At 43.1% G+C, this 18,002-nt stretch overlaps 1 protein-coding gene across 1 annotated transcript in view; it reads right to left on the bottom strand.

Moving 5' to 3' along the window:
• Positions 1-18,002, bottom strand: part of NID1 (nidogen 1) — an 89,958-nt gene that overhangs the window by 49,943 nt on the left and 22,013 nt on the right. Inside the window, exons 2-5 of the mRNA XM_081569435.1 lie at positions 14,756-15,055; positions 12,216-12,442; positions 9,233-9,606; positions 3,597-3,746 (exon numbers count right to left, since the gene is read on the bottom strand). Coding sequence (XP_081425561.1) covers positions 3,597-3,746; positions 9,233-9,606; positions 12,216-12,442; positions 14,756-15,055 — 1,051 coding nt within the window. The remainder of the gene's footprint in view (positions 1-3,596; positions 3,747-9,232; positions 9,607-12,215; positions 12,443-14,755; positions 15,056-18,002) is intronic.

The following is an 18,002-nucleotide window of genomic DNA, read 5'->3' as shown; positions in this document are numbered from 1 at the left end:
ACTGCGATGTGCGGGATTCTCACTGCAGTGGCTTCTCTTATTTTGGAGCACGGGCTCTAGGTGCGCGGGCTTCAGTAGTTGTGGTGTACGGGTTTAGCTGCTCCACAGCATGGGAACTTTCTTAGATCAGGGATCAAATCTGTGTCCCCTGCACTGGCAGGTGGATTCTCACCTACTGGGCCACCAGGGAAGTCCCTAAGACTCTTAGGGACTTCTCTTGAAGAGTATCTCTGGCTCAAATATAAGTTGGCCAGTCTGAGTCCTAGACCCTCACTCAACCCAAGCCAGATAGAAGTAGCCACAGTGGGTATTACAGGTCACACAAATATGCCCTGTGACTCAGAACCGGCTTGTGGGCTAGGGTGTGTTTGTTGTTGATCATTTCCTTTAGATAACTGGGAAAGATGTGAAACTCACTATGGCATATGTAAAACCTTTCTTCATATATTACCAAATAGTGTATGCAGGACACCATTTTTAAAAATTGCATTAATGATAAATGCTAGCATACTCATAGAGGAAAAATGTCTAAAGAGAGGTACACAAAATTGCTAACAGAGGTTAATTCAGGGTGATATGGTGAACTTTCATTTTCTATACTATATATCTCTATAATCTTGGGATATTAATAACTTGAATGTATTTATTATTGCTTAATCAGGAAAAGAAAAAATCTCAAGAAATTAAGTTGTTCTTGTATTTGAGTAAGAAAATGGAAGGTTGCCACATGACTCAGCAATTCCAACTCCTGAGTATATACCCAAGAAAACAGAAAACATATGTTCACTTGAAAACTTGTACATGAATGTTCTTAGCAGCATTATTCATTAATAGCCAAAATGGAAAGCACTCAAATGTTCATCAACTGATGCAAAGATAAATAAAATGTGGAAAATCCATACAATAGGATATTATTTAGCTAGGAAAAAGGAATAAGGTACTGATACATCCTAAAACATGGATACACCCTGAAAACATTATCTTAAGTAAAAGAAGCCAAACACAAAGGTCCCATGATGTATGATTCCATTTACATGGAATGTCCAGAACAGGAAAACCCACATGGACAGAGAGCAGATTAGGTGTTGACAGAGCCTGGGGATGAGGATGAATTGAGGGTGGCAGCTAAAAGATCCAGGTTTCCTTCTGGCATGATGAAAATGCTCTAAAACTAGAGGTAACAGTTGAATAACTTAGTGACTATACTAAAAACCACCAAATGGTATACTTTGATTGTGTCACTGACATCTTAAAAAAAAAAAAGCTGAAAGAAGAGGTAAGTACATCAGGTTTGCTGTAGAATTAAATTCTACCACTTATTGATTGTACATATCATGTTTTTCTTCCTAGATTGTAAATGACTAGAGTCACACCCAACTCCCTGGTTCCATCGTAGCAGAGCTTTCTGTACATGGTAAGTTCTCAGTAAAGTTTGTAGACTAACCTCAGACAAATGAGCTCTCATCTGAGCACCATCGCCTGTGTTCTGAAGACTTTCTGCTGTGTTTAATATGCCCTAGGGCTTCCCCGGTGGCTCAGATGGTAAAGAATCTGCCTGCAATGTGGGAGACCTGAATTCAATCCCTGGGTTGGGGAGATCCCCTGGAGGAGGACATGGCAACCCACTCCAGTATTCTTGCCTGGTGAATCCCCATGGACAGAGGAGCCTGGTGAGTTACAGTCCATGGGGTTGCAAAGAATCAGACACGATTGAGCAAATAAGCACAGCACCGCTGCTAAACAGGGTCACTGAGGGCCTTCCCTGGCAGTCCAGCAGTTAAGATTCCACAGTTGCACTGGAGGGGGCATGGGTTCAATCCTGGTTGAGCCCTCATGCCACATGGTGTAGCCCCCAAAGCAACAAAACCCCCAAAACAAGGTCACTGACAAGCCAAGGCAGATTCGACACACAGAGTATCTCTGCACATAAACTGTATCATTCCACTGGGGGAATGCTATGAAGTTAGAAGACTAATATCGAAAAAATGCCTCCCCCAAACAATTACAGAAACAAGCAGGAAAGCCAAGGGAAGAAAACCAAATTTTTCCCATCAAACTTGGAGCTAGGAAAATATTTCAAAAGTAGTAGGAATCCAACAAATATTTAAACCACAAAACTATGACAGGGCGTGTTTAGAACATCAAAAAATGTAGCTGAGCAATCTTTCATATCCAAGCTTGCTGCCAAATGCAACCTATCAGCATTTCCAGCTCTGACATTTGGCATGGAAAGAGCTCGTGAGATTGATCTTTGAGAAGAAGGGTTCATTGTAGATTGTGGAAGCTCTTCCCAGGGCAAGCGAAATATAAAAGCCAAGCCTAAAGCAAAGCAGCAAAAGTATGTCATTCCGGGGGCAATGGGCAAGAAAAGAGATAACACATTTATAGGTGTTAAAAACATCCCCCCAAATTAATATGCAAAGCATACAGAATCATCTGTCCTTGGTAAAAACAGTATTTAACAAAACTAATTGTGACCTAGAAGGAACCTTTCTTTTTTTTTTTAAGCAAATTAAAATAACTGATTTAACTTTAGCTATGGCAGGGAATCTGAAAAACAGAAAAGCATTCCTCCAACTGAGTTTTATTTAGTCATATTTTGCCAAGCAACTGAGGTTCCTCCTTAAACATACGAGGAAAATGACGGGTGATAAGTGGAGTGATTTGGCATCTGCAGAGACAGGTGTTCAGTATGGTTTGTTTTATTTTTGCTTTCATTCTAATTTATGGTCTTGGGTTCCCATAAGTCTCCTTCTCTAAGTAAACTGTTATATGGACCCTCTAGACTTTTGCAGCGATTTTTCCGACCATCTGAGAATATCAAGACTGGTTGATCCTTTTTGGGGGGGCAGAGCTCAGGACTGATGACAGCCCACAGCCAAATCTGTCTTGGAGTTGACTTGCACAATGGGTCTGGTCTCCCAAGTTAGCTGTGATGCGCCCTTTCTGCTCCTCCATCAGCATGCTGGGGTTCCGGGGACACAAGGACAGGAATACCAGAGAGTAGGGGGACTGGAATAGTCCTTACCCCCCACATATTGGGTTGGCAAGAAAGTTCGTTTGGTTTTAAGTACAAATAAAAGACACATTTTTCATTTTCACCAAGACCTTTACTGAACAAAGTACTCACTGAACAAACTTTTTGGGCAACCCAACATTTTGGTCTTCACCAGCCCACCATGGCCCTGCTGGAGTTGAACCACCATCAGCATAGTCTGAACGATGCCCAAAGAAGAGGTTTGAAAGAAATGGAGGAAAATGAGGGGGGCTGACAATTCATGGTCCAGGTTGCACAATTTCAACATTTCAGCCTGAAGATGGGTTCTCAATGGCCATCATTTCAGAGATGGAGAAACACCACAGGAAAGAAAGAGACCTCCCCTTATTAGTAAAAAGGGCATTCCCCAACCCCCTCACCCCCATAGAGAAATACAGGCAAGAACGAGGAATGAGAGATGAAATATCACTGCCCAGCTGAAAACACCACCTACCTTTAGAGATCTGGGTACAGGCAAGATTTCAAAACAAGCACCAAAGCAAAATCTCCATTCCTCCCTTTTCTCCCCCTTTAAAAGGATCAGACAAAGGCACAGTACCTTCTGCAACACACTGCCGGCCGTTCCCCGTGTAGCCAGCAACACAGCGGCAACAGAAGCCGGTGGCAAAGTCCCTGCACTGTGCATGCACAGAGCACTGGTGTCTGTTGTTGGTACATGTCTGCCGGGAATCCGTGTTGTACCTGAAAACTGCTCGGAGAGAACACAGCACACCAGTAAGCGCTTCACCAGGCTCTGGATGAGGAGGCTTTAGAACACTGCACCCTCAAGTGTGCAAGACTGGACGTCTTCTCAGGCCGTTCAGACACAGGGCTCTCTACCTGCAGAGACGTCTGCTCAGGCCGTTCAGACACAGGGCTCTCTACCTGTAGCCACTTAACTAGTACAGTGGTTCCATCACTCAAATCACTGAGGCATGTAGGTCTAAAAGGAGTTTGAGAAATCACATGGGTGAATCATTATTATTATAATTTTTACTTTTTGGCTGTGCCATGAGGCATGTGGGATTTTAGTCTCCTGACCAGGGATTGACCCTGCTCCCCTTGCGATGGAAGTATGGGGACTTAACCACTGGACTGCCAGGGAAGTCGCAAGGGTGAATTTTTAAAAAATGCTATAATCCAATGTCCTTAGCATCAATGAATCAATATTGGGTGATAGCTGTCCAATGTCATTCTTAATGTGGCATCCATCAAACGTCATCAGATACGCATCAGACTGACCTTTCTAATAAAAACTGCACCCAATTTGGGTGCAGACGTTAAAATATTTTAAAATTATTTTTTATCATGGTAAAATACATATAACATAAAATATGCCATGTTAATGAGCCTGAAGTATTTTAAACTTTTTGGCCCCACTCTTCTCACCAGGGGATAAATCAGAAGCTCTTAGAGTTAAAAGCTAGTTAGAAATAATTCCTCAGTCATACCTGCTCTAACAGCCTTTGGCCCAAGAAACAAGAATTTCTCCCTAGTGCAAATGGCTCTCCCTCCCAGGTTGATTTTATTAGAATGATGAGCCAGCTCATTAAACTTAAAAATCTAGAGCACACTAATTTGGAATGAATTCAAAAGCACAAGAAGAAATGAACTTTGGGAGGGGATAATGACCCAATTTATAATTGTTATGAGTGAAAATAAAAGTAAAGCTTGACCCCAGGTAGATTCCAGGAGTTCTACACACCCAGAAGGGAATTTCCTGGATGTATAAATGGCATTTGGAACCAAGAACACTTGGGCCCTGAGCTGAATGCATGTGATACTACTGATTGCTTAAGCTCAGCTCCCAGTGGGTCTGTTATGGCTGCTGTATCTGTGGATGACTATTCAAATAACACCAGGAATGCACTGCTGGCTACAGAAGACCGACCTTTCTAATAAAAACAGTGAAATAACTGGGATCAAGGGCAGAGAAAGATCTCTTTTAAACACAGTGGGGTTCAGATCTAGACTTTTTGTTGTTGTTGTTACCAGTACCAAGCAATATATTATCATGAGTTGTTGGGACTAGCTATGTTCTCATTTCAAAGTGATGGCTTCACAAATGAGAATCTCAGAGACACCTATGTGGGGTGAAAGCAGAATGAGACTCAAAAATCAATGTGCATGCACGCATGCTAAGTCACTTCAGTTGTGTCTAATTTTTTGCTGACTCTGACTATAGCTCGCCAGGCTCTGTCCATGGGGTTCTCTAGACAAGAATACTGGAATGGGTTGCCATGACCTCTTCCGGGGGATCTTCCTGACCCAGGGATCAAACCCGCCTCTCTTACATCTCCTGCATTGGCAGGTGGGTTCTTTACCACTAAGGGGTTTCCCTGGTGGATCTGACAGTAAAGAGTCTGTCTGCAGTGCAGGAAACCTGGGTTTGATCCCTGGGTTAGGAAGATACCCTGGAGGAGGGCATGGCAACCCACTCCCATATTCTTGCCTGAAGAATTCCATGGACAGAGGAACCTGGCGGCTATAGTCCATGGGGTCACAAAGAGTCAGACACGACTGAGCGACTAACACTTTCTTTACCACTAGCACCACCTGTTCAGTTTAGCTCAGTCACTCAGTCGTGTCTGACTCTTTGCGACCCCATGAATCGCAGCACACCAGGCCTCCCTGTCCATCACCAACTCCTGGCCTGGAGTCTACCCAAACCCATGTCCATCAAGTCAGTGATGCCATCCAGCCATCTCATCCTCTGTCGTCCCCTTCTCCTCCTGCCCCCAATCCTTCCCAGCATTAGGGTCTTTTACAATGAGTCAACTCTTCGCATGAGGTGGCCAAAGTATTGGAGTTTCAGCTTTAACATCAGTTCTTCCAATGAACACCCAGGACTGATCTCCTTTAGGATGGACTGGTTGGATCTTCTTGCAGTCCAAGGGACTCTCAAGAGTCTTCTCCAATACCACAGTTCAAAAGCATCAATTCTTCAGCACTCAGCTTTCTTCACCATCCAACTCTCACATCCATACATGACCACTGGAAAAACCATAGCCTTGACTAGACAGACCTTTGTTGGCAAAGTAATGTCTCTGCTTTTAAATATGCTATCTAGGTTGGTCATAACCTTCCTTCCAAGGAGTAAGTGTCTTTTAATTTCATGGCTGCAATCACCATCAGCAGTGATTTTGGAGCCCAAAAAAATAAAGTCTGACACTGTTTCCACTGTTTCCCCATCTATTTTCCATGAAGTGATGGGACCAGATGTCATGATCTTAGTTTTCTGAACGTTGAGCTTGAAGCCAACTTTTTCACTCTCCTCTTTCACTTTCATCAAGACACTCTTTAGTTCTTCTTCACTTTCTGCCATAAGGGTGGTGTCATCTGCATACCTGAGGTTATTGATATTTCTCCTGGCAATCTTGATTCCAGCTTGTGTTTCTTCTAGCCCAGTGTTTATCATGATGTACTCTGCATAAAAGTTAAATAAGCAGGGTGACAATATACAGCCTTGACATACTCCTTTTCCTATTTGGAACCAGTCTGTTGTTCCATCTCCAGTTCTAACTGTTGCTTCCTGACCTGCATACAGGTTTCTCAAGAGACAGGTCAGATGGTCTGGTATTCCCATCTTTTCAGAATTTTCCACAGTTTATTGTGATCCACACAGTTAAAGGCTTTGGCATAGTCAATAAAGCAGAAATAGATGTTTTTCTGGAACTCTCTTGCTTTTTCAATGATCCAGCGGATGTTAGCAATTTGATCTCTGGTTCCTCTGCCTTTTCTGAAACCAGCTTGAACATCTGGAAGTTCACAGTTCACGTATTGCTGAATCCTGGCTTGCAGAATTTTGAGCATTACTTTACTAGTGTGTGAGATGAGTGCAATTGTGCAGTAGTTTGAGCATTCTTTGGCATTGCCTTTCTTTGGGATTGGAATGAAAACTGACCGTTTCCAGTCCTGTGGCCACTGCTGAGTTTTCCAGATCTGCTGGCATATTGAGTGCAGCACTTTCACAGCACCATCTTGGGAAGCCCTCAAAACTCAACATATGCAAATAAACATGCCCATGACCTACCTTGGGGAGATCACTCTGAGACCCAGCTGTAAGAGCAGAGTGCCACATGTTAGATGTCAGCATCAGCCCAGGAAATCCAGGGTGCCATGTGTGTAAGGGGAGCCCTGAGACATGAAACCATGTCCTCATCATGTCACTAAATGTCACTTCATCATCTCTGTGCCTCAGAATTAAGTAAGCACACTTTCCTGGCCACCAGATCCTGTCCATACTTTGGGATACTCGATAAGAACAAACATTTATAACTATTGCTATGAGACAAACCACAGGTAAGGAGAAATAAAAATGGGTGAATAACATAGAATGGGGTAGATTTTTCTTTTTTTGAGTGTGATTTGTTTATTATTAGCTTCTACTACATTTCTTCAAGGTTTTCAAGTGTGGGAAATGTGACTTTGTTTATCTTAAATTTTTTTTTTGGTGAGGGGAGAGTAGATTTTTTGAGGGCCTTATGATAACTTCATAGTAGAAACAATCATAGTAAGTATCATTTAAAGACTTGGGCCATCCCCTTGACAGGAATATTATTGGTCAACCTGAAGGGCAAAAAAAAAAAAAAGTGAACACAGTCTAGTTCCAATGTCTTTTACAAGACAATTCAAAACATTCTGGGATTCAAATGGTACACTTGAAAATGCTACATTTTCCTCTGAAACTAGCAAAAATCTGATACATTCAGTTCAGTTCAGTTCAGTATCTCAGTCCTGTCCGACTCTTTGCAACCCTATGGACTGCAACATGCCAGGCTTCCCTGTCTATCACCAACACTTGGCGCTTGCTCAAACTCATGTCCATTGAGTCACTGATGCCATCCAACCATCTCATCCTCTGTCATCCCCTTCTCCTTCTGCCTTCAATCTTTCCCAGCATCAGGGTCTTTTCAAATGAGTCAGTTCTTCGCATCAGGTGGCCAAAGTATTGGAGCTTCAGCTTTAGCATCCGTCCTTTCAATGAATATTCAGGACTGATTTCCTTTAGGATGGACCAGTTGGATCTGCTTGCTGTCCAAAGGACTCTCAAGAGTCTTCTCCAACACCACAGTTCAAAAGCATCAGTTCTTCGGCGCTCAGCTTTCTTTATAGTCCAACTCTCACATCCATACATGACTGCTGGAAAAATCATAGCTTTGACTAGATGGACCTTTGTTGGCAAAGTAATGTCTCTGCTTGTTAGTATGCTGTCTAGGTTGGTCATAGCTTTTCTTCCAAGGAGCAAGCATCTTTTAATTTCATGGCTGCAATCACCATCTGAAGTGATTTTGGAGCCAAAGAAAATAAAGTCTGTCACTGTTTCCATTGTTTTCCCATCTATTTGCCATGAAGTGATGGTCTCATATATTGATTTGGCCAAACAGTTAAGTCCGTTTGGGTTTTTCCATAACATCTTACAGAAAAAACAGACATTATACTTTAAAACCATCCTCAAAAAGTGGATCTGGTTATTTTGCATTTTTAATGTTCACAAGCTAACTCTGAAACTGACTGGAGCCTGGAGGAAAAATAATCAACCATCTTCCTTCCGTAAACCAAGAGGAAATAAATGTCAAAGATAAACCGTGTCAACAGAGGAACTTCTAAAATGTTTTTTCAGGTGGGTGAATATATTGCTGATCGCAGAAATCACAAATAAGGAAGGAAATCTGACTTTCAAAATAATTCTAAAGCACTTTTCTCCTTAAAACACACAAAAAAGAAAGAATAGGAAACTTGAAAGAGGACACATTCCACAGTCTCCATAACCCCAGCCCTAATCCTGGATTCCTTGGTGTCTTTGCAGCCTTTGGGTCCCTCCATCCATGCTCTGGTGGCTCAGATGGTAAAGAATATGCCTTCAACGTGGGAGACCTGGGTTCAATCCCTGGGTCAGGAGGATCCCCTAGAGAAGGGTATGGCTACCCACTTCAGCATTCTTGCCTGGAGAATTCCATGGACAGAGGAACCTGGCAGGCTATAGTCCAAAGAGTCGGACACAACTGAGCAGCTAGCACTTTCACTTCTCACTTCACCCATGCTCTGTAGCTGTAAGTTCCACCCCTCCTTCTCCAGGCTCTCATCCTTACAAACCTCCAAATAATGCACACAGCTGACACCCCCCAGCAATGCTCCCCTGTGTGGAAACCCAAGTATCCAATAACATACCACCTGCCACACAAATGGCCTTACCAATTCCTGTTTCCTCAACTTCATCCACATCTATGACTTGTGGCTGCTGCTGAGGAAACCTCTCCCCAGGCAGCTGGAAAGATCTGGTCCTCTCCGTGGGAGGTGTGAGGGGTCTCTCAGTAGCCATGCGTCGGGGGGAGAGGTCACTGGGCGTGTTGTATGTGCCACTGTCTCCCCTTCTTGGGGCCTCATAGGGGAAGGATGTAGTAACCACGTCCTCCAGGCCCAGATGTGTCACTGAGTCATAATCCTCATCGTCATACTCTGCTCCGTCATCCAGTCCCAGGTTCACATCCGCGGGGACCACACCGCTGGCTGTGGCCGGACTCCCAATCTCAAACACCCAGATGCCCTGTTGCCCAGAGTTGCTGCTCCTAGAGGGAAGGACAGGCTTCTTGGAAACAGGTCAGCAACCTACAAACAGCCCCCACCAACCAAGCAGAAGGAACCCCAGAGATCCATGTCAATTCAAACACCATGGCCTGCTACTTCCCACAGCCTTGGTGGAGGATAGGGAGCAGATGTGGTCCTGTCTGGTCCTCACAGAGCTGAGGCCATCCAGCAGGATATGGTAAAGCTGTATCCAGTGGGCCCTAGCAAAGGCTTATTCTCAGCCATTCCAGAGGCATGCTCAGGGATATTTTCAGACCTTAAAATGTGTTTAAACGAATCGCTGGTCAGTGTGAGCAATCCAGTGTTGACTGGATTTGTGTGCATTTTTTTCCATTATGCTCATTCTGGAGACATGCTGTGATATGATGGTATTTGGTCTTTGTCTCTGGTTCTGGCATATAATCCCTAAGATCCTTGTAATCTCTGGAGTGATAAGAATGCCTTTTTGTATGCTAATGAGATGGCTAGTGGCTGGGGACCCTAAGTAGCTTCAGAAAGGCGGTTGGTCACTAGGAAGACCAAGGAAGGCATGATTATAGGGTTGGAATTTTCAGCCCCACACCCTGACTTCCAGGAAGGGGGTGGGGAAGTGGGGTTGGAGATTAGTTAATCACCAATGGCCAATGATTTAATCAATCATGCCTATGTAACAAAAACTCCTAAGTTATCAGGTTGACAGAGCTTTTGGACTGGTGGACACAGTTGAGGTGTGCTAGGAGGGTGGTGTGCCCAGGGAGGGCATGGAAGCCCCTCACCTCCTCCTCCCCTCATACCTTGCCCCTTGCCCTATGTATCTCTTCTATTTGGCTGTTCCTGAGTTGTATCCTTTATAATAAACTAGTAATAGTCAGTGAAGCACTTTCCTGAATTCTGTGAGCCATTCTAGCAAATTATCAAACCTGAGCAGTGTGTCATGGAGACCTCCAATTTATAGCTGGTTGATAGGAAGTGAGGGAGCAATTTGGGGCTTTCAAGGGCTATCTGAAGTGGGGCCAGCCTTGTGGGACTGAGCCCTTAAGCTGTGAGGTCTGTGCTGATTCTAAGCAGTTAATGTCAGAACTGAATTAAATTATAGGATACCCAGTTGGTATCTGAAGAGTTGAAGAATTAGTTGGTAAGAGGGAAAAAAAAACATGTATTTAGTGTCAAAAGTTATCAGTGAAAACAGGACAGATTTGGTTTATTAGAAATCCTAACACTGTTAGCTGTGGAACCTTGGACAGGTCTCAGTTTACCTTTTTATGCTCAGAAGGTATAGTAAAATGCAAATGATATCCAGAATCTAAAGGCATTTTATAGTTATAAAATACAATAGAATAAACCTAATCTCTACTTCTTGCACTACCACTTTTACTGTTCTGATACTGTTTAACTATCAGAAATTGTATAAAGTGACCAGCTTATACGATAGAAAGAAGGGACACGCATTATTCAGTGGAGAACGCTGAGCAAAAGACTGGGCTGGACAGGGAATGAGAAATCAAGAAAGTCCTGCAGCAATTGGAAGTCTGGTCCGTCTGTCTACCAGGGACTTGAGTGAAGACAGTGATGTACAGGGGCTTGCTTGAACCAGCTCATAAAAAATCAAATTATACAAACTTACAATTAAAGAAACTATATTAAAAGCAGAGGCAATAAATACTCAAAACTCATCCCATATGAATTATGTTCCTATTAGCTATGTTCTTAAAGTTATCTGAATCTACTGCACCTCTAGGGTGAGGATACTATATAATGGTTCACCTTTTCTCCACCTCCAGGTGAGTGACGTGATGTAACAGCTGAAAACTGGCCATGGTAGAAGTATTTATACCACAGAAATAAGCAAATGCTATAAATGAGTGAGGGCTTCCCCAACCTGCATAAAGTCAGTTGTTAAATATTTACCAGCACACTATCAAAGGGTAGAGGAGTTTTAGACTCCATTGACAAAATGAAATTGGGAGGAGGAGGTGCTTCATTTCTTAAAGAATAATTAAGTTTAATTATTAGAAAAAAAAGTGTGAGCTTTCCCCTCTTTTGCCAAATTCTACAAAATAGCCCAAGAGAGCACTGTTTCTATTATAACAACATTCCCCGCTCACAGTCAGTGTAGGGAAAAGCCCTCTCAGCCATGGGTTCATAGCAAGAGATAGTTTTGAATAATTTGTATTTCTAACTTTATAGAAGAGATGATAAAGCTGTTTCAAATGAAAATGATATCTAAAAACTTGGATGCCTTTCATTCTAAGAGTATATTCCCTGAGTTCATCAGGAAAAAAGTACTACAGAATATAAAAACTATATACAAAATTTAAATTTTTTGTTTGTTTTTGGTCACTCTGCACAGCTTTGAAGAGACTTAGCAATAGGAGCAGCAGCAGCAGCAGCACAGCTTAAAGGATTTTAATTCCCCAACCAGGGACTGAACCTGGGCTGTCAGCAGTGGGAGCACAGAGTCCTAACCATTGAACTTCCAGGAAAGTCCCCTACAGAATTTAAATCCACATTTTTAGGTAATATTCTATAAAGCCCATTACATTATTCTTAGAAAACAGTCAGATGAGAATCTTATTAAAGGGAGAAGCTACTGAAGAATAAAAAAGCATACTTGGCCAGATTTCCAACTGATTCTCTGTCATTAGCAAATATATTATAAGCTCCGTCACTCTTCCATATTAATCCTACTAAACCTTGGCTGAAAGCAACCACTGCAGGAACCTGGTTCTCCTCCTTCTTTGAGAACGTCGTGTAGAACTGCAGACCATCCTCAGGATAAAGGAAAATGGCATAAGTGCTGGAATCAGAGGAGGCCAGAATGGACTGGAATGTGTTTCTCTGTGAAGATGAGTTAAGATTCAGTTACTCAGGATCTTAAACTGTGCTATTCACCAGACTACATGTAAAAAAATACAGAGATGGCACTATTTGCACCTTATTCTAAAGAAATATTTTTGTAGCAAGGACAGTATTCCGGGATAATTCCACTTAAATATCTCTAAGGCTATGTCAACATGAAATTTTCTAGTTAGTCAATGAATACCTTCTGCATAAACGTGACCCTAAGATTAACCAAAAATTATAGAGATGCTACCTCTATCTCTCAAGCAAATTTGCAAATTCTTATCCCCAGAATTTGTTTCCACAGCCATTAAATATATTCAACCACATTTATTATTTAGTATATTGAGCCCTAGCACTGTTCAGTAAGAAAGCACATGAGCTTTGGGAGAAAACAGATCTGGATCCAACTCCTTGCCCTCATCATTGGCTGAGTGACCTTGGGCACGTTACCTAACCTTTCTGAACCTTGATTTTTGAGTCTGTAAAATGGAGAGAAAATCACCTACTGCACAGAAATGTTAGGAGGACTATGTGAGCCAGCATATAAGAATCAGGCAGAGAACATACTCCTTCATGTTAGTACCTTTCCTGGGCACCAGACATTGCCCCAAGCATTGTGAAGACGAAGGATAAAAATACCTGATCCTGGCACTTGAGAATTTACAGTTTAGGTGGGAAGACTGACATCTGAACAAAACATTCCCAAACTAAAGCATGGATTCTGTAACCAAGCTGCGTGCAGGCAAAGTGCCCAGTGCTGGAAGGGGTGGGGGCAGAGGAGGCTGAGTGAACAAGCAGGCGCTCAACACAAGCAGTGAGGGTCAGGGGGAGGCCATCACAAGCAGAGCACAACTAGTGCATGAGATTGTGGCTAAAACAAACAAGCAAAAAGCCTCATCAGGGGATTGCAAATAATCTGGTCCAGCTGCTACAGGGGGTAGTGGAGAAGTCAGGATGAGAGGAGACTGAGGAGGCAAGGCTCTGCTACAAACAGCAGGTTAGAAGGCTCTAACCATGAGGCAGGCAAGAGCTCTGTACAATGGGTTGGGCAGTTATTACTCAAGTAAAGAGGATGCACACTTGAGAAATTTAAGCTTTTACTTCATTGATTTATTTTTTTGCCATGCCGTGTGGCATGTGGGATCTTAGTTCCCCCACCAGGGAAGGAATCCATGCCCCTGTCATGGATGCATGGAGTCTTAACCACTGGACCACCAGGGAAGTCCCAAGAAATTGAAGGCTTTAAACAGTTTTCAAGCATGCCACTAAGGCAGGTACAGGTGGCAAAGCAAAGCGTGTCAGATTTCTCCAAAGTGTGCTCTATGGGATGCAAAGTGCCTTATTTGGGAGGGAAAACGTATAGCCAAGATGTTTAGGGATGACTAAACTAAACTAAGTTAAGCAGGTTTCTGTACTGTAGGGCTTTCCAGAGTGAGACACCAAGAGGGACCTATAGTTTTAGCATTTCCCAAATTATTTGGCCCAAGGAGTCTTTTTCCTCAAGGACTGTCTATAGGACCAGTATTCTGTGGTACACACTTTGGAAACAACCAGCCTGGAACATTTCCTCCAATAAAGATGCTTTTGGACCTTTCAAGCTGTACTCTACCCTGTCATGCTACAAAACTTAAATAATGGTGGAGTGAAATTATTTTTCCAAGGAAAAACTGAAGCATGTCCTAAAGTCTCACTTCAGATCTAGAGATGGGCTTCTTGACCTGCTCAAATATTCCCTTTCTAAGTGCAGGTCCAAGCTCTACACACCCAGCATCTTTCCCAACCACTGAATCTACAGAAACCGCAGCCCTGGTTATAAAGAAACCTGTGTCCTGAACCATTCACATGGTACAGATGGTGGGGGGTTTGTCCCCCCAACTAGAACGGGGGTCTGGTCTTTATTTCTTCATATTCCATGGGACTGCTTTATTATTTTAAATTATCACTGCATATTCGTAAACTCGTAATAAATTCTCTATCTAGAAACCACCTCCCACTATCTACCACCCAAAGTAAGTGCAGCTAGGGCTGTAATTTATCACCTCTGTTCTTGCCATGTGGCTAGTTATCTCAGGGATCTTGGCTTTCTTTACATCTGATCATCATTATAACACAAATTTAGGTAGCCCTGCAGATAAGATTTTGGACATTTCAGACCTGCAATAAATAGCTTATTAGATTTTGCTTGGATGTCCTGTCTTTATTAATCGCATGGACGTGGTATACATCAGAGTAGTACAAACCAGAAGACCAAAGTGTGCAAAGCCAACGTATTAGACTATTTGCCCCTGTGCCTGAGTGGGTGCTTACCTTGCCTTCCAGGGCGGGGTCCTTGCTAGGCCCTTGGTAGGGAGCCACGGATTCCCAAGTAACAACCACCGCACTACTGGGCTTGAAAGAGACTTCTGGGAACCCTCTCTGGACACACTCCGCTGCCAGCTGAGTAACAGAGGGAGACAAATCTTCCCGATAGTAGACCTTCCCCAGGCCATCTGTTGTGTCCAAGTCCGCCAGGAAAGGGGCAACTGCTCCAAAGGTTGGAGGGAAGGGCCCAGGGTGGGTTTCTTCAGCTGGGGGTTCACTCATGGCAATGATGCCATTTGTGGTGACCTGTAAAACACCAAGCATCGTGAAAAGTAGTGCAGAGACTTAGAACCATGTTTTGTGCATGCTCAGCCATGTCCGACTCTTTATGACCCCATGGACTGTAGCCCACCAGGCTCCTCTGTCCATGGGATTCTCCAGGCAAGAATACTGGAGTGGGTTGCCATTTCCTGACCCAGGGATCGAACCCACGTCTCCTGTATCTCCTGCACTGGCAGGGGGATTCTTTACCACGGAGCCAACTGGGAAGCCCAACCAAATATCGGGAACCACCCAGATACCCATCAATAAGAGAACGGGTAAATAAATTCTGGTCTTAGCATACAGTAGAATACTATACAGTGATTTTTAAAAATACACAAAACAACATGAGTGAATCTCACAAGTATTAAGCTGAGCAAAAGAATCCAGACACAACCGTAGTATATGCTATGTAATTTCATTTATGTGAGATTCAGATACAACAGAATTGGCAAAAGACATGATCTGGAATTATAAAACTCGGTATTCTCTTCCTAGAGAGGACAGCTTACTGGAAGGAGCAAGGGCAAGAATCATACACCTTGGGCGTTCCCTGATAATCCAGTGGTTAAGAATCTGCCTTGCAATGCAGGTGACACGGGTTTGATTTAGTTGGGGAACTAAGATCCCACATGCCTCCGAGCAACTAAGCCCTAACACAGCAACTAAAGAGCCCCGGAGCTGCAACTAAGACCTGACACAGCTAAATAAATACACAAGTAAAAGAATCACAGGATCTGACTCTGGCATATGCCAGTCACCAGATTTGGGCAAGGGTCCTAAACTTTGAGTCTTAGGCTTCCCATGTGTGTGCCTTGTGGCACAAAAAGCACCATTCAAACATAAGTCATCATCAAAGCCTGCCTTAATTTACTCAACAGATGAGCTAATCATGACAAACCAGGGCTGTGCTAAGAGCTGTGGGTCCACAAATGGGCACAATCCAGACTCTGCTCTCAAGGTGGCCCCAATCCAGAAGGATGTAGAGGACTAACACAAACAGATGATGAGACAATAAGCAAATGAGAGTCAAGAAGTAAATGTGAATGGGCCATGATGGTGTCATTACTTTGAACGGATTAATGACCTACATCCACAGCTAACATTATTGGATGCTTACCATGTTCCAGACCTCTTATTAATATCTAATCCTCAAAAGAACCCCATAAGAATAGCTATTACTATTTTTTAAAATTCTGAGGGTCATTTTTATTCTAATAAATTTGCTTTTTCCCCAAATTTTTCATGATACATGTATTATGTGCATGATCAGAAAACAAAGTTTATATGTAAATAAAAAAACATCAAGATTCCAATGGGAAGCGGGTGAAAGGGTATTTCAAACAGTTTTCAAGAAGAAAGACCAAGAAGAGGAACACGTTCCATTTCAACCCACCAGTTATCAAAAGGTGCCAAGAAAAGCAATAAGGTGCTGCTCTCAGCTGAAAGCGTTATTAACATCCCTGCCAGGTAGATAGAAGGCACAGTGTCTGGGGTCCCAAAAATGTTTGCATTTGAATTTCTTTTAAAATAAGAAAAATGTGTATGATAATGAATCAAACCTAGACTAAACCTGTCTTTTGCCAATGAAGTTGTCACATAGAACTTTCGCTATTTGTCATGGAGGACGGACCCAAGAATAGCTGTTACTATTATCCACATTTTTCTGAGGCGGAAAAGTATTAATAAGTGAATCAATTTGTCCAAAGTTACCAATAAGTGGCAGCATCAGGATTTGAACCCAGGGAGACCAACTTCAAATCGACCCTTCTTAATTACTATGTTCTCTTAATTCACTTAGTTCAGTATGTTCACTTAATCACTTAATTCAGCCTTCCTGAAACCAGTTATCAGTTATCACTTCTTAAAATAAGTTATCATGTTTTTTGGTTTGTTTTTTTTTTTTAATCTGCGCTGGATCTTCATTGCTGCATGAGGGCTTTCTTTCTCCAGTTGCAGCAAGCAAGGCTACTTTCTAGTTGCAATGCTTGGGTTTCTCACTGTGGTGGCTTTTCTTGTTGCAGAGCATGGGGCTCTAGAGTGCAGGCTCAGTAGTTGTGGCATATGGGCTCAGTTGCCCCGTGGCATGTGGGATCCTCCAGGACCAGGGATCAAACCCACGTCTCCTGCATTGGCAGGCAGATTCTTAACCACTGGACCACCAAGGAAGTCCAGTTAACATTTCTTGAAGCCAGTCTAAAGCCTATGAAAATATTGCTGTGTTCTTACCCAACTAAAATCCACATTCCCTGGGAAAATGGGGAAGGGATCATAGCCCCCTGGTGGTGGGCATGCTTGGGCCTCCTTGCAAAACCAGGCTTAGGATGAGGCTTTGAGCCTCTCGCATATCCTTCCAGGGCTTCCCTGGTGACTCAGCGGTAAAGAATCTGCCCACAATGTAGGAGATCCAGGTTCGATCCCTGGGTTGGGAAGATCCCCTGGAGAAGAAAATGGCAACCCACTCCAGTATTCTGGCCTGGACAATTCCAAGAACAGAGGAACCTGGTAGGCTACAGTTCATGGGATCACAGAGTCGGACATGACTGAGTGATTAACACACACATATCCTTCTTAATACACAGTCCACTGGGGGCAAAAAACACCACGCAAGTGGTCTTCTTACTTCTGGAGTCCATGAATTTTTAAAAAATCCTGAATCCAATGGGAGCGACATTGCATAAGGCACCCTAGTTTGCACTTCAAGAAGCTACAGACTGGAAGAACAGGGATGCATCGAAGGGAGTTCTAGTTGTTCAGTTGATTAGAAGTCCTGTGAGTTTTCCAGGTGACTTACCTCCCTCCCTCCTCTTCCCATGGCCTCATCATTCAGTCACTTCAGTCCTCATTCCTAGAGGAGGGGGCAGGGGCAGACAAAAAACCCTACAACATGCCAAGACCCAGGTAAAAAGGTTCAGTGGTGATGGAGCCAATC

This window comes from Giraffa tippelskirchi, chromosome 2 (genome assembly GCF_054371585.1).
Source record: "Giraffa tippelskirchi isolate mGirTip1 chromosome 2, T2T-mGirTip1v1.2.pri, whole genome shotgun sequence".
NCBI lineage: Eukaryota > Metazoa > Chordata > Mammalia > Artiodactyla > Giraffidae > Giraffa > Giraffa tippelskirchi.
Note: the sequence above shows the minus strand (reverse complement) of the source record. Positions and strands in the feature narration are given on the sequence as shown.